This window comes from Gadus morhua, chromosome 17 (genome assembly GCF_902167405.1).
Source record: "Gadus morhua chromosome 17, gadMor3.0, whole genome shotgun sequence".
Lineage (NCBI taxonomy): Eukaryota > Metazoa > Chordata > Actinopteri > Gadiformes > Gadidae > Gadus > Gadus morhua.
In genome coordinates this window covers 3,746,319-3,767,424 of record NC_044064.1, presented here as the reverse complement: position 1 = coordinate 3,767,424, position 21,106 = coordinate 3,746,319, and the positions used below count along the sequence as shown (strand labels likewise).

The following is a 21,106-nucleotide window of genomic DNA, read 5'->3' as shown; positions in this document are numbered from 1 at the left end:
GGGTATACGGACCTCGCTGGAACAAGTTTGTACACCAGTTTCAAACTTTACAGGGCAGACCAGTCCGCCCATCTCATATATTATGATTCGTTAGTTTAACTTTGTGACCCCAGAGTGTTTCTGAAAGGTTGAGATGTTTCAACCAGAAGCTGGGAGCGGCCGCACAGAAGGAAATCAGACGCTGGAACAAGACGCTGGAACAAGACGCTCTTTGGACACAGACCATTACAGGTCAAACTCATTGGATGCCATTTAGTGTGTTGGCAGTTTAGGAGAATGTCGCTGGTGATGGTGTTGTCTCTTCACCCTGCTCCACCTAGGGAACACAACATAACACAATGATGATCTCACTTTAGTACACAACAACACAACACAACCATGATCTCAATTTAGTACACAACACAACACAACGATGATCTCACTTTAGTACACAACAACACGACCATGATCTCACTTTAGTACACAACAACACAGCAACCATGATCTCACTTTAGTAAACACAACACAATGATGATCTCACTTTAGTACACAACAACACAACACAATGATGATCTCACTTTAGTACACAGCAACACAATACTGATGATCCCACTTTAGTACACGACACAACGATGATCTCACTTTAGTACACAACACACCACAATACAACAACCTGTCTTTTAGTACACAACACAATAATCTCACCTTTAGTACACAATGAAACGCAACGATCTGACTTCAATGACAAACCAAATTTAAAGTTAGAGCCAGGGTCAAAGGTTTGTGGTTAACCTTTGCAATACAGTTAATTACACCACAACGCAACACAACATTGTAAAATAATCTTGATAAACTACGGCCAAATGCATGTTTTTTATTGTAATTAAATCAAACACCCTATGCAGCAGTGGTGTTTTTTTAGTGGGGGGGGGGGACTGTGTATGACGTCATCAAAAAGGAATCCCGTGTTCACGCACATTCAGAGTTGTTCAGTGTTCAGTGAGTTCAGTGTTGTAACTTGCCAAATATGGAAACTTGAGTTAATCTCAATTGTAAAAATCAACATGTTTAATCATACTGCTTCTTCCTCATTCCCCCACGTATTAAAACAATAGGCCTACCGACAGGTCTAGAGACCAACACCCATTTCACTCAACACATTGATGGAGCAAATCCAAAGTAACCAAAGCTCCTAACATGGCCGCCCTACCACCACTTTACAGAGAGGCTGGGCCTGCAGTCACCACACACTGAGCAGACGGCGCTGCCATAGTGAAAACAAATATAGATATCATTTTTATGATAATCTTTTTTTTGTAACATGCTGAATGAAGTGTGTGGCCGGCGTCCCCCCGTGTGCCCCCCCCACTACAGCCCTGGTAACGACTGATCATTCTCAATTATTAGATACATTTTTAATGAACTGCAATAAATGTTCGCTCCAGACACATGCACCGTGATTCCATCCCAGTGTCTGTATGTTCTTATTTCTACAGGACGCCCTCTGTAAAATATCTACGGTGGCCTGCGTGGACACACTGGAGGGAGACAGTGAAGGACACGTCCGCTTCAAGACCCCCGAGGAAGCCCAGGCCGTCGTCAAGGACCGTTCGGCCGTCGCCAAGGAACACGGCTGGACGCTGGATCTGCTCTCTGGTGAGAACCGGTTCTTCAGAGATCTATTGGTTCCTTCAAAGACTCATCACTCGCATGTTTATGTTTTGGCGTTGAGGTTTTTTGTCATTTCTTTAGGTGATCATGAGCAAAGGTATTTGCCGAAGATTTTGGTGGACCGCCAAGTGAACTTGAACCGTCCGAGGGAAAAGAAACGAGGAACAGAAAAGGACAGAGAAAAATACAAACATGAACTCCATGTCTGGTTGGAAATGCATGCAGGTGATATCTCCTTTGTTGTTATGTGTGTGTGTGTTATACGGTGGGCAATGGTATTGTACGGTGGGCAAATGGGATTCACCAAGATGGCGGCTTGGAATGTGCATTTTCTTAAAGGGCTGCATCCAGCAAAAGTCTAGGTGGACACGCCCACTTGTGATTTCACTTAGTGAGGGGTCGTTTGCGACCGAATCAATCAGTCTCTATGATTCGTTCTCATAGTCTCGACTCCCACTCGCTGACTCGCTGTTCACTGTGTTAAGTTAGCAGAGCGGTGAAGAGGGACTGACCTGGGCAACAACATCCCGATTCCGAACATGAAGGGCTCCTCAGCTGAAGGGAACTTAATTGTAACGTTGTGTGTTGATTGAAGACCGTTTGCACGATTGTTTGAGAACGAGGGAGAGGAGCTGAGTCTGAATCAGCTGAGAACCGTGCATTCCATGGTTGACTGCTTCCGGAAAGGCGACTGAACCAACGATTCTGAACGATTCTTCTTGGCGAACTGACCGACGTGGACTGAATCAAGGAAAATAATCATGAAATCCATCACTAATGTCCCTAAGACACAGGCAACGGCCGGTCTTCAAACGGCTTGTCATGGCTAATCACAGTAACACCTGGTGGCACAATACCACCCCTTTACCTGTTCACGGCATCTTAATATTAATACCTGTGCTTTAAATACTTGACATGTTAGCCATGTTCTTGTAACATCGTTTCATATTTCAACACGAACGTTTGACTTTTCTCCACACTAACATACATAACTTCTAGCATAACTTCCCGTGCTGTCAATCGTAGCTCATCTCGAAGGCGGAGAAGATCATCATGGCCCGAGCCTTTTTGTCAAATGTTTTCCCAGTCGTACATGTTGTGTGTATATATAAGGTACAAGGCGGCCTTTGTTGAGAAAGCATCCAATTTCTTGGTCGCTGAAAAGTAAAAAATTTTTATAGCAATAAACGTCAAACATCAGATGTATCATTTTGGCAGTGTCTGGTTTAATAAAATATTATTTAAATACGTTCTTAACTTATTTGAACAGTTAGTGCAAGTTGTGACATTATGTGCATTTTAAGAATAATTCTTAATGTCAGCTTAAATACAATATTTGAATAGTTTGGTGTTAATAATATTTGAATAACACATGACAATGTTCATTAGTGTGGTCTATAATACCAACTACTTTCTTTCTTCTACAATACAGTGCAGTTGAAACATCATTTTATTTGACCTTTGCACCCCGTCGTGTGCGGAGGTATAAAGACGGGGTCAAAGGTCGCCAGCTGCAGTGACCCCCTAAGCTGGTTCATTACTTATTGCATCAGCAGAGCGGCGGTCCCTGATCCTGACGTCCATGACCCCACCGTGACCCCTGGGGGGTGCGCCGTCCCTCAGGGGGCCCCGTGGGGCCGTGAAGCTGGCCCTGTAGACGGAGGCCTTCTCCATGGGGGGCCCGGTGTTCAGGGGCCGGGGGCGGGGCTTACAGCTCAGCGAGCGCTGGGCGGCCTTGGGCGTGTACGAGGCGCGCGCCGTGGTGGTCCGGGCGAAGGGGCCCCAGGGCCACTCCAGCTCCTGCGGGGGCGGGGCCACGGGGGGGCGGCGCACCGTGGTCCAGGCCCTGAAGTCCTCCTTCATGGTGGACCTCACCGGCGAGGACCTCACGGAGGCCTCCCTGCCGGGCCGCGCCCCCGGGGGCCGCTGGAGCCCGCGGTGCTCCCCGAAGTGGGCCCGGGTGGTGGAGAGGAGGGGGGCCATGTCCCCCTCGGGGGCCCGGTGCTCCCGGGTCTGGGGCTGGAGCCGGGCCGGGAGGGGCCAGGCCCGGTACTGGTCCCTGAACTCTGTGGTGCTGGCGAAGGAGGCGGGGCTCCTCCCCCAGGCCGCCGCGGGCTCTAAGGACCGGGCCGTCCCCGAGGGCTGGCCCCTGGAGTCCGTGTGGCTGGTGTGGACCCCCGTCAGAGGGGGCCCGGGGGGGTGGCAGGCGGGCCGGGCTGGGGGCCTCCGGGGCCGGACCGTGGGGGGGCGGTACTGGGAGCTGTGGTCGGCGGTGCTGTCGAAGGGCGGGGCTTCCCGTGGCGGCGGGGCGGGTCTGCAGCCCTCCCTCGCCGCCACCGGGGGGCCGGGGGGGCAGAAGCTGTCCCTGTTGGTCGTGGCTGTGGCGAACAGCGCTCTGTTGACTCTGAGGTTGTCACGTGGGCGGAGAGGGTGGGCCCTCGCAGGGCTGTCCCACGCCTGGAAGTCTTCTGTTGGAAGGACAATGGCGTCGTTTGTGAGTCGATGTACAAACCACAAGGCGCTACGCTACACACGACGCGGCCAGGGCACACACACCTGTGTACACTGAGTGAGACGCCATTCCTGCCTTCAGAGGAGGCCGTTCGTCCGTCTCGAATGGTGTGTGGGCTCTGGTTCCCGTAGACTGATCTGTTGACACACGGTTCACATCAAACCACCGTGTTCATAGTTCACATGACATTATGGGCATTTGGCTCAGGCGGTAGAGCGGGTTGGCTGGTAACCTGAAGGTTGCCGGTTCGATCCCCGGTGTCGAGGTGTCCCTGAGCGACGTGTCCCTGAGCGAGGCGCCTCACCCTGACTGCCCCCGGCGAGCTGGCTGACGCCTTGAATGGTTGACACAACGCCGTCGGTGTGTGAATGGGTGAATGTTGGGCAATAATGTAAAGTGCTTTGAGTGGTCAGTGGTAAGAAAGGCACTGGATAAATGCAGTCCATTTACCATCACTCGTCAAACTGCCTCTTGGGTATTGAACTCTTTTAGAGACAGCAATTAGTAACCAGGCTTTAATATGCAAGAAATCCACTGGCTGTACTAGTTTAAATTGTACAAGGCTCCTACCTTCGAGTGTACCTGACCGTGTGCTCGTCTGTGGGCTGGACTTCATTTCTGTGATTTCTACTGGGTTGAACAGAAGGCGAGCAGAGCCCAACTTTTCCCTGGCTGTCGGGGAGCAGAAGGACAGGTGGCTTTGGTCGCTCTGTGTTCTCGCAGTGGTGCCTTCTGAAACAATCACACACACACACACACGCACACCGGTAGTTCAGGTCATATCTTAATCCCTGCGTGTTTTCACAATTGCGTTCTATAGGATTATTATCAAGGACAGACAAATGTTGGAGGCTGTACCGTATGTTTGCACACGTTTGATCGCGATTCCTGGTACGTGTTTCACACTTTCTGCCCGGATAAATCGCTCCCACAAAAGCCATTATTTTATAAACATGAGCTCACCTCATTCATGTCGTAGCACGCTGTAGTGTTACCTAATCGTTCGCCATATCAACGCTATCGGACGGGGAGCGTTGATGGGCGGCTGCGGTCTGACATGTCACCGCACTCTTATTTACTCTCACTGCTGCGATTCATCAGCGGCAGAGAGCAGCTTGGTGAATAATTGAGGACCAGTAAGAACACGAGTCGTGGTGAACGTAGCGCTTCTAAAAATACACCAGCGCGTCTGTCTCTTCGCTGCGTGGTGCCGGGCGCAGCGGACGCTGTGGACACAGCTTGCGGTGATGAGGGCGCATTCAATGTATGACATATTGCCGCGATTAAAGATATGAGCTCTTTGGATGTACGGAGGCGATGCGTTTGTGTTGCTTTTCATTGGGTGTTTGCTGCACATGTCATTTTACAATTCATGACGTAGCATGTATCGTGCACATACTCACCCACACAGCCGCTGCAGATTTGAGACACCAGCTCATGATGTCTCCCTTACTCACAAATCCATGGGATACAATAAATAAATCCCGACCCCGCTATGAGCTTGTGATCTCATCCTAGGGAACAACACGTGTGGTAATGCGTTGTTGTTTATCTCGGGTAACCAACCAACCAGTGTAGAACTCAGCGGGACGCCGATTTGGAACGTTCCCCCAACTGTTGAAGTTGAGTTGAAGTCACTTTAATTAAGGTAAAGTCACTCCACCTTAAAGTGGCTCAACCTTAAAGTCACTCCACCTTAAATAACTCCACCTTAAAGTGACTCGACCTTAAAATGACTCAATCTTAAATGTAATTAAACCATGAGCCTTTTTATTGATGCGAGGTCAAAAAAAAACAACGATACAAAATACTTTTCCACGTCCAAAATACTGTGTTTGTTTCGTATTGACTAACTTACTCATATTTATCTCATTTCCATTCGATTAAAAGTAAGCAATTCCAGTAATACATGTAATACATGTTGTGTCCACACGGGGACGCCTGTTGACAGTGTTGGAGAGGTCCGTCAGATATATTAATATAGTTGATCAGGTTACCTTTTGTTATTTTGTTCTTATCCAAAACTAATACGGTTATGCTGGATTTAATAGAGGGTTTACTAGCCTACCACGTCATGTGTTTACCCCAGTGCCTTGAACCAAGCAAAAAAAAAAAAAAAAGTTGAAAGTGGTTCCATGTTTTTCTTGACCATGCAGGGCTTCCTACACTTATAATATGTAAGTCATGATATAATATATAACCCCATGAAACAAATACTTGATTGATTCGTTCAACTCGTCACTTGTAGTTCCCCAAAGCCAATTATTAAATTCATAAGGTGACCAAATGGTGGCGCCATTTGGTTACATTAGCGACATCCGTGCTTGTGATAAATGTTATTTTATATATTAATATATATAATATATAATATACAATATGATATTACAAATACAAATAGCAATAATCTATTTCCGGGAACTTTGACCTCGTCCCCAGACCGTCTCACGTCAATGCTACCTCTCTGATCGGTCCGTTTGTTTGTGAACCATGAGGTCGGACCAAAGCCAAACCACAAACGACTGGAAGCTTTCGCCATGTCGGAGAACTTCAAATAACAAGTTCACGCTCGACGCCAACTAAAAAGGCAGTTTTCGCGTTACAAACACATGCACCTTAATGCAAGAAAACGTTTAAGTTGAACAACCCTTCAGTGGTTGCACCGTGCATCCCAGTCGGAGCTGGAAACAGCCAATCCAATATGTCAATGAGCCCGGACACGTTTGTAGGCGTGTTATTGCTGGACGCAATCACCGAGAGGAGCATATGTCTGCAGTATCCCCCATTCTCTCTCTTCCTCTCTCTCGCTCCTACTCTCTCTTCCCCTGGACGTTGCCGCATCCCACCGCTTTCTGTGTCATTTTGCATTTGATACTTTGGATAACTGCGCTTCGCCACATGCAGTGAAAGCGTGAGCAACAAGTTTGCGGGACCGACAGAAAGCCACACTGCACGGAGCGCCTCGTCTTGTCTCCTGGCTGCAAGGAGAGGGGGGGGATCTGTGTCTCTCTGTGGGAGACCAGCCACTTAGCTGTCGCTGTCACCCAAAACCCAAGTCCCAGGACGTGACGCGTCGTGGTGGCGCAGGCACACGGCACACACGCGTAATTGCGCGCCGTCATTTTGTTACTCAGTGGCCGATGCATGCGTGTAGGTGTTTTCCTCTCTCTGCATAGTTTAAAGGTAGTTATAGTTGCATCGTGCGGACTGGAGCATCTTAACTGCGTGCAGAAATGGAGAGAGAAGCGCATCAGAAGCGGCAGAACCCGCGCCCAGCGGTGCTGAGCGTCTTCTCGTCTCTATGTTCCGTGGCGTCCATGGCGTTTTGCGTGTTTCTGAGTATCAACACGTCTGATGTCACCCGCCGGATTGTGGATTTGGAGAGTAGAATCGGCGAGCCCAATTTGATCCGTCCTGTGGGCTACTCGGTGGATGATTTTAACATATTGATTCGAGACAGAGTGGACGAGCTGCTGTCACAGGTGAGCCTGGTTCTATACGCTGTTTACTTTGGGAATGTTGCATTGCATGCATGCACCCCCATTACAGTTAGCGGTAGTCTGCTAACTGTTAAGAGAGGTTAACCTTAGTGCGCCTGTCGCCCCACTAGTGCGTGCGATTCAATGCAAACAATCCTTGTTTTGACGTTTCAGCGCTCCTATGAAAACCTTGCGAAGATTCGGATTGCACGCCAAGCGGACACCACGGAGTGCAACTGCCCCCCAGGTACAGAACTAACGCCTTAACCTTCATTCATTCATTGCAATGAGGTTTAAACGGTTGTTTGTATTCGTTGGGGGATTTGCAACGTTTCTTCTACTTTTCTGCAGGTGCGATAATGAATGATTTAAATGGTGAATGCATAGTCTGTGTATTCTCTGTAACCGATTGCGGAGCCTTCGTGTGTTTACCGGGGATGAGTTTTTTTTTTATTTGAAGTGCGAAATAATTACCTTATCAGCGGAGCCCCTGGCTACTCAAAGCATGCACAGATGCGCATGTAAGCTTTTCCTCTCCGAACCTGAACATCAGCCCTTTCACCGCCAGATGGAGACATTAGTTCCACGCTTTAATAAGGCATCTTGTGATAGGACACGATTACGTATTCACCGGGTGGTCAACGGTTTTTAAAAGAGCTCTTGAATACCAAACGCAGCGAACCGATTACAGCAGACTACTAAATGTATTTTTCCGATTTCAATCAAAAGTGTCAGAACTAGCTTTCAATAACCTTGAGTGACAGGTTTGTCTAGCCGAGTCCTATCGATACAAAAGCATTGTTGAATATTACACACACAGACAAAGCACGTGTAGAATCATTCCTGGGATGATTTCACTGTGCCGGCACCAAACTTGATCCCAGTGCAACAAAACAAAGTGTACCTTAGGAGCTCCTCTCCGGATCAGGTTGCTGCGAAGCGGTGAGATTCACCTCCATGTTCTCCCCCTGGGATATGGTTCCCCAAGACGGGTCCTCAGCTGGTCATTGACATTTACACTCAGGGCGTTTAGCAGACGATTTTATCCAAAGCGACTCACAATAAGTACATTTGTCAGAATAAACAGAAACAACAATATATCACTGTCGGTACAGTAAGGATCTTCATAGTACCAAGTGCCAAGCACCGACAAAGTACTATTTTTAAATGCAAGGACGTACACCATACAATAAGTGTGCATATTAAGTGCCAGGACGTACATAAATAAGTGCGTAAGTGTCCAGTCCAGTGAACTCAGGTTAGAATCCAGCTCCATGCGGAGCCGACACTGCAGGGCTCAACAGAACCTCCTGCGTCCAGTGTGAGTGGTCCGGCTGGGTTTCCCAGCAGAGACCCTCGCGTGCCACGGGCTCCTGACTTAAGGGTTGACTGCTCTAATGATTCGGACACACCGCTGGCATGAAGTGCGTTGAGCCCTCATAAGCATGCCACTCTCTCTCCCAAATCCCCATCATGTGTCTCCCATTTACTCCCCCTCCTCCCCCCCCTCACCGCGGCAAGGCACAGTGCAGAAACCAAACAACGAGAAGGCTTCACGTCGACTGAAGCGCAACAACGCTACACCGAGGCACGGCCTGCTGGCTATTGGAAACCGGCAAAGAGGGCGACCTCTCCATTAGTATCGATGCGGGTACCACCGCCATGTTGTGAGTGTTGTAATTGTTCCTGAGGTGCAGGGCCTCCATGCCAAGGCCTGAGCGTAGTGTGTTGACGTTGGCCTGCAGCACGGAGGCTTTTGTAGGCCAGGGGTATTTTTACTTGCTCTGAACGCCTCGATGGACGTGCTCCTGTTTACTCTGGCTCCTGCCACAGTGATAGCCACGGGCCAGGCGGCGATATGGCTCTGTTTCCCACAGAGCCCTCTGCGTTACCGTCAAACACGAGACCACAGCAGAGGGGCGGCTAAACGCCCGACACGTCGCCTCTGGATCCGCCGTTACCCGATGCTGTCGGATGTGTTTGAGCTTAAGAGTTTGTGTACGTGGTTTGTTGTCACATTATTTTTGTTGTTGTACTTTTGGCCTCGTATGAATTGAAACTCGCTCTGTCTTTTTATCTCTCTCTCTCTCTTTCTCTTTCTCTCTCGCTCTCTCGCTCTCACCCACTCTCTCTCCCGCCGGTGGGGCTCCGGTGTGTTTGTCTCGTAATTATCGGACTAGTGGGGGGTAGTGGAGATGAAAGGGGCCGAAGTGTGTGTGTGTGTGTGTGTGTGTGTGTGTGTGTGTGTGTGTGTGTGTGTGTGTGTGTGTGTGTGTGTGTGTGTGTGTGTGTGTGTGTGTGTGTGTGTGTGTGTGTGTGTGTGGCCCCGGGGCCCGTTAATGCGTACGTTGCGCGGGGCCCGGTGTGTTTTTAATGGAATTTCGATGAATAAAAATGCTCGGCCAGCATGTAACAACGCAGCGCTTTCTCCCTGTTTACTCGCCCGGAGACTCACTTCTCTCTCTCTCTCTCTCTCTCTCGTTCTCGTTCTCTCGCGTCGCTCCGCACACTGACACACCGCTCCCAGGAACCACTCTGAAGGGACCGCAGAACTCCAGACGGCTGGACGCTCGCTTGAGAGGCGAGCAGCGATTCAGATGAATATGCAAATGTTGCATTTTTCCTTGCCAAGGCAGAAACTCGATTCATTATTTATCCGGGAGAATTATTTGGGTTATCGGTGTTATCAATGCAACCTTGTGTCAGTTATTTAAGGTGCCGGTTTCTGACTGGTGTTGCTGATGCTTGATGGTTATTTCTTAAGATGTTCACATCAATCCAAAAAAAACAAAACGATGATTGACAGTCAATCCCTGAGAAGAACTTAATCCCTCCTCCTCTGTTGCCGTGGGACACTTCATTCGTCCCGTGAGCGGGCTAAGAGTCTCCCAGCGGCCGGGCGCTGGGAGACTACCCAGGAGCCAATGGCCTTGGGTATCATATCAGCCACACGCCCCAAACAGCCTATTAATTAGTCACACACAAAGACCCGCCCCTTGTGTGGTCGGAGCTCGTAGCCGATCAACGGCCGTGTGATTAGCGAGCGCTAGGTTAAGCTAAGCAGACTCCCATCTCGCCATGGCAACCAGCTGGTTTGGGTTAGCGAGGAAACCCGTGGCCAGTGCCACGGACATGGTGGGGAGACTGGGGCACAGTGGGAGGGCATCCTGGTCCGGCTTGTTTGAAAAAGGGTGTGTGTGTGTGTGTGTGTGTGTGTGTGTGTGTGTGTGTGTGTGTGTGTGTGTGTGTGTGTGTGTGTGTGTGTGTGTGTGTGTGTGTGTGTGTGTGTGTGTGTGTGTGTGTGTGGGGGGGGGGGGGGGGGGGGGGGGATGTGTCTGAAGTGCAGAAACGGAAATGTTTGCAGTTTGATTGCCTGGGGGTTTGTTTTGTATCCATTGCTGGGAAGTGGTTCTAAAAATGAGCATTCAGTGCCGTGAGTACAGTGCTCTCGTTCGCCGTTGTCCTTCTATTTATAGAAATGGAGAGTTCTTTGAAATGGTTGTGCCCTCAAACTTTCCTTTTGCTTTCATCTGAGGAGCGTTGGTGAATGTGACAGCGCGCATCGCAGGGAGATGCGCTGCTGAATTGTTTACACATCTTTCCTTCGTTTTCCATTGGGATTCGGTTTAGCAACCTGGCAGTCTCCGGTGGTGCTTTGACGCAGCATATTCATTCAAGGGGGGAGAAGAGAGAGAAGAATAGCAACAAACTGGGCAGGGAGGAGGGGTGGGCTTATGTCAGAAGAGTGACACACTTGTTCATCTACTGTATCTTCCCCCTGGGGGGGCGTTCTAGAACTACGGCGGTAATGGCGTGACTTGTATGGGCATGACTTATACGGCCGACGTCCAAACGGCGCACTTCACTCATGTTGACAGCAACGCCGGGAAAGGAAGAAAACAGGTGAATGGAAGCAAGGAGAGGACATGAGCCACTCGCAGGGAACCCACGCAGGAGCCAGGACCGGCCGCCATGCCCCTTAGTCTGTTGCTCTGCGACTGTGCATCGGGAGTCTGAGGCTTTAGATTTACATTGAGGCCATTTAGCCAAAGCAACTTACAATAAGTACATTTGTCCGAAGAAGGAGAAACAACAATATATCGCTGTCCGTTCAGTACGGATGTTCGTAGAACCAATTGGGGGAGCTCTATGCAGAGTCCAGGTGAACTCTGAACAAGTGGGTCTTGAGTCTTTAGCGGAAGCCTGTGAGCGACTCTGCGGTGCTGACATCGGCAGGGAGCTTGTTCGACCAAAGTGGTGCCTAAACAGAAGAGTTGTGACTTTGATTGACCAAGGACCAAGGAACGCTGCCAGTCTGGCAGTTTCCGTGACGAGTTCCGTGAAGAGGGAGGGGTGGCCAACCCTTTTTGTTAAATCAAAGCACCCACCCTGCTCTTTGTCCGACGTGCGGTCGGGCCAATCAAAACTCTCCGCTCTAACCCTCAGTGACGGCAGACATTTTTAACGAGTTTCATTTTCAATGTTTGCTTCTCTTTTGAATTCAGTTTCACTTAGCTTCAGCCCTGCTGGCTGTCACGGCATGAACAGCAAGGCAAAGGAATTTACATCGATTCTCTTTAGGTTGAGAAAAGCTTTGGGAAGATGGCTGTCAAGTAATTTATTCCCTTGTTCTGAAACATACGCTCGTTATTGACCTAAAGTTGTTGTCAGGCAGGCGTTTGAATGTAGTTTTCATGTCATGGGCTCATGTCATGTTTTGACAGAGGTCCACGTTGATTTGTGGGTTGCTATCGTGTCATCATCAGTTGTCCGATCACTCCCCTATTGTGGGACCAAAGGAAGGGTGACCTCTTGTTTAAATATAGTGTGGAAACGTCAGAGGCATCGGTCTGGGAGGCGGTGAGGTTGTCCCGAGTCTATCGGCCTATTGATCGAGGAACTCAAAGAGGACTTGTCTCGGCAGTGACACAGTGGCTTCCAGGGTCGTGACATTTGACCCCGTGCGGTTGGGACCCTCGGTTGCCCCTTCTTCTTCAAGGCAGCAGTGTCTCTCCACCACGCTTGGCTGCTCGTCTGGTGGCGGTGGGTGGTGGTCTCACAAAAGAGGGCTCACACACTCTGGGTATCAACGTGTTTGGGTGTCTCTCTCTCTCTCTCTCTCTCTCTCTCTCTCTCTCTCTCTCGGTGTCTCTCGCTCTCGCTCGCTCGCTCTCTCCCTTGGTGTCTCTGTATGGAGGTGGTAGAAGGTTCCAGTCAGAAGCCCCTCTGTTGCGTGTGACCCCGGCCCTTCCCACGTACACCCCATCCGTCACGGTCCGCATGAAAAAAGTCCTGACGGTTCAAAGGGAGATATGGGCTTCCCACAGAACGTCCGCGAACAGAAACGGAGCGGGAACACGAGTAGGGCAACAAATAGTTTCGGGACCGCATTTTCTAGTTTTCTGGGTTGGAACCTTGAGAGTATAATCAGAGCGCCGTATTATCGCCCCGACGGCCCGTATACGATGTCCCCCGGCATCGGGGGGGGGGACTGCAGAAGGAAACGATCGCCAGAGTTTCCCCCTGCCTGCGACTCCATCGTCTCCCGAAGGTCAGCCCATGGAACTAGACATCAGGTTTCCCCCGCCCGCTGCCAGTCGAGCCAAACTCGCCGTCCCCGCCCTCTGATGGAGGGAATCACCCCGCCCCCCCACCCCGCCGCCGCCGCCGCCCTCCTCGCCTGCCGGGGATCGCTCCTTGTTTCCAGTGGAAGCTTTTTCAAAAGTCCAAATCAAGAGCGAGGGTGTGTCGAAGGGGACACCACCACTGCCGCCGCCGGCGTCGTCACGGAAACCTCCCGACGAAACCCCACCCACACACTCCTTCCACCCCCCCCCCCCCCCCCCCCCACCCCAGCAGCTCTCCCATCATCCTCCCCCTCACCCCTAATCTCCCAGTCTGTGGCTTGGCACCCCTGGAGGTTTTCTGCCGCAGCATGGTGGGGGTGGGGGTGGGGGGGGGGGCGCGGTGGTGGTGGTGGTGGGTGTTGAAGGGTGGGGCACAGATGCTGTCGATCTGCTCTCCGTCAAGCTAATGGGAGCGGGCACTAGGACTGCAGAAAGTGACTAACGTTGTGCGAGGTGGTAATGGTGCCAGTCCGGGCCTGACATGAAACGAATGGCGAGTAAACGCAGGAATAAACGCACGCGAGCCTCCACACACACCCCTGTGTTGGCCCCTCTTGGCCCCTCAGTCATGCAGTCGCTCTTTTAAAGCTGTTCACCCGGTTCTATATGGGGGAGGGGGATGTTGTAGGGGCTCTGTGTGCAATGGGATTCCCAGCCATCAGGTCTTGGGTTTGACCCCCGTGCCCTTGAGACGCTCAAGGACACGCATCTCAATTCATACTGAGTCACTTTGGAGAAATGCGTATGCTGATGGCAAAAAAAAGTGACAATGGCGATGTGTGAGTGTGTGTAGGTGAGGGCTGAGGCAGGTTGAGGCAGCCTCGCCTGGCCGACTGTGATTGGACTCTGGGGCTGGGTGAGGCTGCACACCTGTTGCTCGTTGAGCAATCAGTGTACACAGGTTGAACCCGGCGTCACCACACACACCTCTCTTCATGGGGCCCGAACGCCATGTATCGTTATCGACGGACTCCTATGATAAACCATCCAACGTATCCACCAAACATCGCCTCTTGAATCGCTGGTCGGCGGACTCCCGTCGCCTCGGGTGTATTTATCAGTGGCCCTTGAACCACAGGTTTCTCCGCTGTCTGCTTTTAAACCCCCTCTGCCTCGAATAGCCACCCCCCCCCCCACGCCCCCCCCTCAAGGGTCTATCTGATGATGAGGAGGAGGAAGAGGAGGAGGAGGGAGAAACATCTGTGAAGCCTCCAGCTCGGGGGGGGGGGGGGGGGGGGAAGAGAGAGAGAGAGAGAGAGAGAGAGAGAGAGAGAGAGAGAGAGAGAGAGAGAGAGAGAGAGAGAGAGAGAGAGAGAGAGAGAGAGAGAGAGAGAGAGAGAGAGAGAGAGAGAGAGAGAGAGAGAGAGAGAGAGAGAGACTCAGCACTTTAATTAAATCAGCTGGTCATCGGATACTGGCCGTCCAGACGGCTGGTTAAGGCGGATCGGTCCCTGCCTCCGCCTGATAAGTGGAGCCAGTGCTCCAAATGTCAGACGACCAGGAATAGCTTCGTCTAATTTCCGCTTTTAGACGGATAATGGCACTTGTCTCAGACGCGCCGCTCGAGGGGTCTGTGTGTGTGTGTGTGTGTGTGTGTGTCGCAGACCATAACCTTGACTAGATTGAGATGAATGACTAAAGCCAGCATCACACTCCTACACATGGGCCTATTCAAAAGAGTAACAGTGCAGGTAACGGGCCTTGCTTGATATGACACTGGACTGTAGTTCTCTTTTATAGCCCATAGGGCTTAACATTTGCACAAGGAAAGGACGAGCATGTTGCGCAGAAACCCGTAGCCCAATAAACGTGTTATAGTCACTGTGATGATTCTTGTGGGACTGACTTCACAGACATTGTCAAGTAATAATGTCTCTGTCCCTGTGTGAAACAAACCATTTGGCTTTTATGACCTCTGTGGAATTGTAAATGTGTCTCAATGCCCACTTCTACTGAATACAAGTTATTGGTTGTTACAATAGTGACCACGCCTTGATGTCAGAGATCAAATCAAGCCTTATTGATTCCTCTGGATTAGTTCTAATTAGTTAATTGTGTTCACCCGTTGAGTTCCACCCCTTATCGATAAGGGGCATTACTACAGGGCGTGATATGATATTTAAAGACATAAGCTTAACATAAGTTTCTATTGGAGGAATCCACAAATAATTTACCTTCCTTTTAAGTGATTCAATTTTAGCATCTAAAGAGTTTTGGTCAGGGTTTGTGGCTCAAGTTCACGGGCTACTTTATTTTTACCTTTTTGATAATCTTGGATTGCAGAACTCCTGGGAGGAGACGGCACAAGAAACCAACAAACTAAAATGGGCAGAATTATGCCTTGTTTCCGCTTTTGTTATGGAGATATTCTATCAAATCGAAACTCATTGGGGCGAGTTGATGTAGCTTTCAGAAAAGAATGTCCTCGACCTTGAGAGACAAATTTAACCTCAACCTGATCTGAACCCCCCGATGAGCACCAGAACCTTTTAGTAGTGAATACCCCGAGGCAGAGATTTCAGGGAATAGACGTTGTACCTCCTGACACCAGGGTGGGAGAATTAGGAGGTCTCTCGCAAGAGGGATTCACCTTGACTGAATCGTCGCCCGCGGCAGGATTCAGCACAGCCTAATTGTTAATCTATCCAACGCCATGTTGGTTTGTCCTTTTTTTTGCTAATGCAGGAAGGTTGGTTGGGGCGGGTGTAGCTCCTAGTATGAAGGTTTATGTTTGATTTATACGGAGGGAGCGCTGGAATAAAGTTTAACGTAGAATAACATGACTCATAGGCGGTAAATTAGTATTAGTCCCAATGTTTCACGGCTGCCTTACCCTAACCATGGCTGAGGAGGTTTGTTCACGTCCATCAAACATTTTTTGCTCGTGATCGGCTTCTGCTTTGAGTGAAATTTGCCAGAAAGACTCTTTATTTGGGGATAAATCTTAAAATGTAAAGTTTTTATGCACCTTCTTTTCAATGTGATATATTTATATATTACCTTCAGAGAAGTGGAGGCAGTGGAGGATTATTGTTATTTTGTTGTTCAAGATTCAACCAGAAGAGCACACTGACCTCGTTCCTTGATTCTGCTGTTCTCTCCGGTGTTTAGGTGTGTGTGTACGTGTGCGTGTGCACGTGTGTGTGTGCGTGTGCACGTGTGTGTGTGCGCGTGTGTGTGTGTGTGGAATCAAACGGAGCGGATATGAGGCTGCGTCAGAGAGGTGTTGGCTGAGGTTCGGCACGGTGCTGACGGGGGTCAGAGGTCAGGGCCCCTAACGACCCACGCAGTGCCAACAAACACAACCTTTTTCAGTTGTTCACTCGAGGCAGCCAGTGGGTCGTGTGCAACGTTAGGACCCCGAGAATCTCACGGCGGTTTGTTAAGTGAAAGACACTGTTCTCGTCCTTGACTCTTTCTTGACTCTTTTCTATAGTCATTTTTCTTACGGCCCAATTAGCCTGAACATTTTAGCTAGCTAGGTAGCGTAGCAAGGGACCAAACGGCGGCCTTTAACAGCTCCCTCCGTCTCCTGAGTTTGGCCCGACGTCTCCCCCAGGTACCGCGGCCCTCTGACCAGTTCTCACGTTAACGCGCGCGAGCCAACGACAACCAGACGGGAAACAGAGGACGGGCCGCGGCGCGCTAATAGCTCAGCGCGAGACGCCCGCTTCCTGTCGAACACGAGACTCGCACTAATCCGATAATGTGCGAGGAGATGGTTTAACGGGCGATATAAAACCGATACGTGCTGGGAACCTGACGTTGAAGGACGTGGGGTCGGTGGGCCGATGGTGGGGGGTTTAGGGGTTCAGGGGGGGGGGGGCATTGAAGGAGGTGGCGCCACATTGGCCCTGGATCCCACATTGGGGTCTCATTGGTTGGCCCCCCCCTCCTGAACCCTGCTGTGTTTAACTGCCCCGTGTGTGATGGGCGGCAGGCGGACGGGGGTATGTACCCACGTTTGGGTGAAGTCTGACCGGGGCCTAATAATCGTTCACTTAGCATAACTCATTGAGCTGTGATGTCTGCACAGCGGCTGCCAGCCCCCCCCCCCCCCCCCCCCCCCCACTAAAACCCCCATCCCTCTCGGCACACTTAAAGGCCCGGGGGAGGACGAAACCTCTCTCTCTCTCTCTCTCTCTCTCTCTCTCTCTCTCTCTCTCTCTCTCTCTCTCTCTCTCTCTCTCTCTCTCTCTCTCTCTCTCTCTCTCTCTCTCTCTCTCTCTCTCTCTCTCTCTCTCTCGGCCTCTTCCGTTGTTTCTTTTGTTCACACTTTTTGCACATTCCCTATTTCTCTCTTTTCTCTCTTTCCCTAGGACACTTTTTTCTGATTTGACTTCCCTCCCCCGCCCCCAAACCACTTCTAACAGCCAAAGGAAAAACATTCCTTTGTGAGAAAAACAAACAATTTCTTTTTTATGCATCCATATCTGATGTGAGTCTGAGAGGTTGGTGAGGAGCCTCACCCTGGAATGATGAACTCACTCAGGGTGGTTCTTCAGTGCCTGCATGACGAGGTACTTCGAGTCTCCAGACCCCTGTGCGAACTTGAATACTTTCCTCCTCCTGCTGCGTACTCGTTGCTCAGTAGATGTTCTGAGAGCTTCACCGTTCAGACGGTGTTATCCTGTGCATCAATAAAGCAACTGAACACACGGTGATGGGGAAGAGAACCGTGTGGCTCCTAGTGTGACCAATTAGTGAAGCTGAAATTGAATCCAAATGGAGTCTGTTCCGCCCCTCGGTTCCTCTGATCAGTGCTTTACAGGAACCAGGCGCTCATTGTTACCCAGGTACAGCTTAGTCTTTTAAGCATCAAGTGTGGCACTACGGTTATGGACGTCGTGATGGGAGTGTGGCTTGGCGGTCGCTCATGCAAGCCTGCGTGTGTGCGTGTATGTGTTTGTGTGTGTGTTGGTTCTTATTCAAATGTTTGACACAGTTTCTTATTTTGACCCAGAAAGGGTCCTTCTCCCTGGGCCGGAGATGAAACGGCAACGATTTGCTGACGTGTGTGTTTGTGTGCGCGCGTGTGAGGGTGTGCACGTTTAGGCATCTGTGGCCTGCCCCTCTGTTTGTCCACGCCGTCGCCACACACAGACATGTGTCGGAGTGTACACACACACACACACACACACACACACACACACACACACACACACACACACACACACACACACACACACACACACTGCTGACCGCGGCAGGTGGGGGCACCAGGGAGGTCCGTGCTGTCTCGACCCCTAATGACCGGGGGGGCCGCAGACAACATCAACATTTGCAGTCTAAATCAAAGCCCCTGGTGTGTGTGTGTGTGTGTGTGTGTGTGTGTGTGTGTCAGCAGAAGCCCTTACACACCAGGGTTTTTTATCCGCGGTGTAGAGTATGTGCGAAGGGCTCAAGGTTTCCCTCGCCGCCCTCTGATGTGGCTCCCGTTCCTCCGTCCGTCGGTCCCGTCGCGAGACTCCAGGGCCGGGGACAGACTGGGGGACAGAACCCAGAGTCTTGACTGCATCACAGACAGACTCTGGTCCAGAGGGGAAGCGACAGCCAAGGAGAGTCTGGGAAATTTTGCCAAAACAAAGTCGACGATTGGTCCAATCAGAAGGGCTTTTAGAAAGGCAAAGGGAAAAACAAAATCGAATGCTAACCACACGCACGCATTGTACGGCCACTCACACACGCACAACTACACGCATACACACACACACAGAGCCGTAAAGGACGGATGTGTGCGTGCCGGGTCCTAAGAAAACAGGCGTGTGAGCAGCCACTCTGCGACCGTGTAGCCGGGCCAGACCGGAGCAGACCAGAGGAAAAACTGGTTAACACTTGGTGAGACTCGGGAACGTCCACTTCACCCAGAGACGGAATTAGCCGGTGAGGATTCCTTTTTTCCTCCCACATCCCTCTCCCTCCAACGCACTTTTCTCTTCGTTGTTTTTTTCCACCGCCAAAAGCAAATTAGCAGCATTCCAGCAGAAAGGTGGCACGCCAGCGGAGGGCCTGGTCGGGGTTTCTGCCGCGGACAGTTGCCCGCCTGTCTGGCTCTCCTGCCTCACTTCCAGTTTTTTATTTCTATGCGTTTCTTCCCAGCCTCTCTCCTCCCCTCTCTCCCACCCCCTAGCCGTCTTCCGCCCGCCCGCCCGCCCGCTGGGAGCGAGGAAGTCGGGTCCGCTTCGTTAACCCCGGCGGCACGCCACCCATGTCACTGAGCACAACAGAGGCTTTGTTTCAGCCCAGAAATGACACTTAAAAAGAATACTGTGCCAGAAGCGCCCCCGTTAGCAACAGCTACTGGTTACAAGCCCCCCCCTCCCCCCACCACCCCTGGCTGTGCTTTTAATGGGGTACTTCTTTTCTTTCTTTAAATGTTTCTGCTTCGGGTGCTAAGTGGTCTGGGAAAGGAAAACATCCCAGTCAGGGGTTTCTCTTGCAACCGTAATACCCGATTAGGTATTTGAACCGTGGGCCTGGGAGTCACAGAATCGGTTAATAGTTAGTGATGGTAACTAACGCTATTCCCTTCGGATAGTCTTCATTTACTACACATAAAGCACTTGTGCCGATGCAGATATTCAACCGCGGCGGGTTGTTTAACAGCTTGTCAGACCCTCGTTTCGTACGATGGCGTGCTCGTCGTCCGACCGCCCGCGTAATTACCGCATAAACTCGGGTTCCAATCAGGAAGTACAAGCATAAGCAGAATATCTGAGCTGGAATAGCAGCGGTCCCCAAAGCGCAGGGCGATATTTAGCATTGCATCTGATGATGGATTATTGGAACATATGGCCGCTGCATGTGGCCCCGGTCCAAGATGGTGGATTAGCGCCTTTCTCTGTAAAAGTAATTGGGAGCGGGCACATAGGTGCTCTAAGCTGACACAAGCCATACGGCTCAGACGTTGGAAGACTTCCAGCTCGATGCGAAATGTATTTCTGAGCCAGACTTTAGCTTAACATGGAATAACAGAGTTTGAGTCGTTCCACACATGTGTTTGGTGACAGATTTAGCCGGTCATTGTTTTTATAGTTTTTTAGGGACTTCTATGCTGGACATGTTTTGAATTTAAAGCATTGACTCTTCCATCCGCGCTGCTACGACTGATGGTCATTACGTTGGTCGGCTGTTTGTCACGGCCTGCATCGCAGGGAATGTTTTCTTTCCGAATCAAGCGTGGCAGAGGCTGATCCGACGAGGCTCAGTGTTTTCAGAGCGGGGAACCCACCCATCCACCCACTCCCCCACCCGCTGTACCCCCCCCATGGGACAGGTGTGTGTCTGCCTCGAGGCTGGGGGGTGCGGAGGATTAGGGCAAAGGTGGGAGCGGGCCGGGATTTGCCGCGAGGCTCGTCCTGGACTCGTCTGTTTAGCCGAGCCAAACGCAAACCAGATGGGGAGGGGGGGGTGGGGGGGGAGGGCCTTCCCTTCACTCTGCTCTCTCCTCCTCGTTGCTCCTGTGTCGACACCAGAGGCCATCCATGAGATGCAGCGTGTTGTGTCTGATGTTTCCCACTGGTGCGAGGGAGATTGGCTACGGCGTTTTTTGCTGCCTCTTTCTCAGTGTCACCCGCACAAACTTTTGTATTCTAAATTGTATTCTATATATAGTCTATATTTTAATGCCGACACTTCAAGGCTTAATGGAAACTTAAACATTACCCCTTTTTCTTTCGTACCCGGGCAACCCAATATATTTGATTGCATCATGTATGATTCGACACGGTGTTGACACATTTCTAAACTAAACGATACACAGGGCATCAGAGTTTTGAAATAATGTGTAACGTATCCCTCTACGACAGACCCTCATGACATTCCACCTAAATCGCGTCTTT

At 50.7% G+C, this 21,106-nt stretch overlaps 2 protein-coding genes across 13 annotated transcripts in view; one reads left to right on the top strand and one right to left on the bottom strand.

Annotated features, from left to right (window-relative positions):
- Positions 1–2,854: 2,854 nt before the first annotated feature.
- LOC115529914 (stabilizer of axonemal microtubules 1) lies at positions 2,855–5,115 on the bottom strand. The gene is made up of 5 exons (XM_030339062.1): positions 5,021–5,115; positions 4,733–4,894; positions 4,395–4,496; positions 4,207–4,299; positions 2,855–4,118 (listed from the first exon to the last, which is right to left on the bottom strand). The coding sequence occupies exons 2-5, from the start codon at positions 4,776–4,778 to the stop codon at positions 3,175–3,177; spliced, it is 1,185 nt and encodes a 394-aa protein (XP_030194922.1). The 5' UTR covers positions 4,779–4,894; positions 5,021–5,115; the 3' UTR covers positions 2,855–3,174.
- A 1,673-nt stretch (positions 5,116–6,788) lies between these two features.
- The window catches only part of col25a1 (collagen type XXV alpha 1 chain), a 138,277-nt gene continuing 123,959 nt past the window's right edge, over positions 6,789–21,106 (top strand). For 5 of the 12 annotated variants that reach the window (XM_030338523.1, XM_030338529.1, XM_030338530.1 and 2 more), the window contains exons 1-2: positions 6,792–7,641; positions 7,813–7,885. In XM_030338523.1, coding sequence (XP_030194383.1) covers positions 7,393–7,641; positions 7,813–7,885 — 322 coding nt within the window. In that variant the 5' untranslated portion in view covers positions 6,792–7,392. Of the gene's footprint in view, positions 7,642–7,812; positions 7,886–21,106 lie in introns of all 12 variants that reach the window. The other 7 variants (XM_030338527.1, XM_030338520.1, XM_030338521.1 and 4 more) reach the window with 3 other exon arrangements.

What these genes read in the sequence shown, in the direction of transcription:
- LOC115529914 (XM_030339062.1), bottom strand. Translation starts at nt 4,778, where the DNA reads ATGAAGTCCAGCCCACAGACGAGCACACGGTCAGGTACACTCGAAG. An exon ending in ATCGAACCGGCAACCTTCAG is followed by an intron (nt 4,300 to 4,394) that starts GTTACCAGCCAA and finishes GTGTGTCAACAG; the next exon opens with ATCAGTCTACGGGAACCAGA. An exon ending in GTCTCACTCAGTGTACACAG is followed by an intron (nt 4,119 to 4,206) that starts GTGTGTGTGCCC and finishes TCCTTCCAACAG; the next exon opens with AAGACTTCCAGGCGTGGGAC.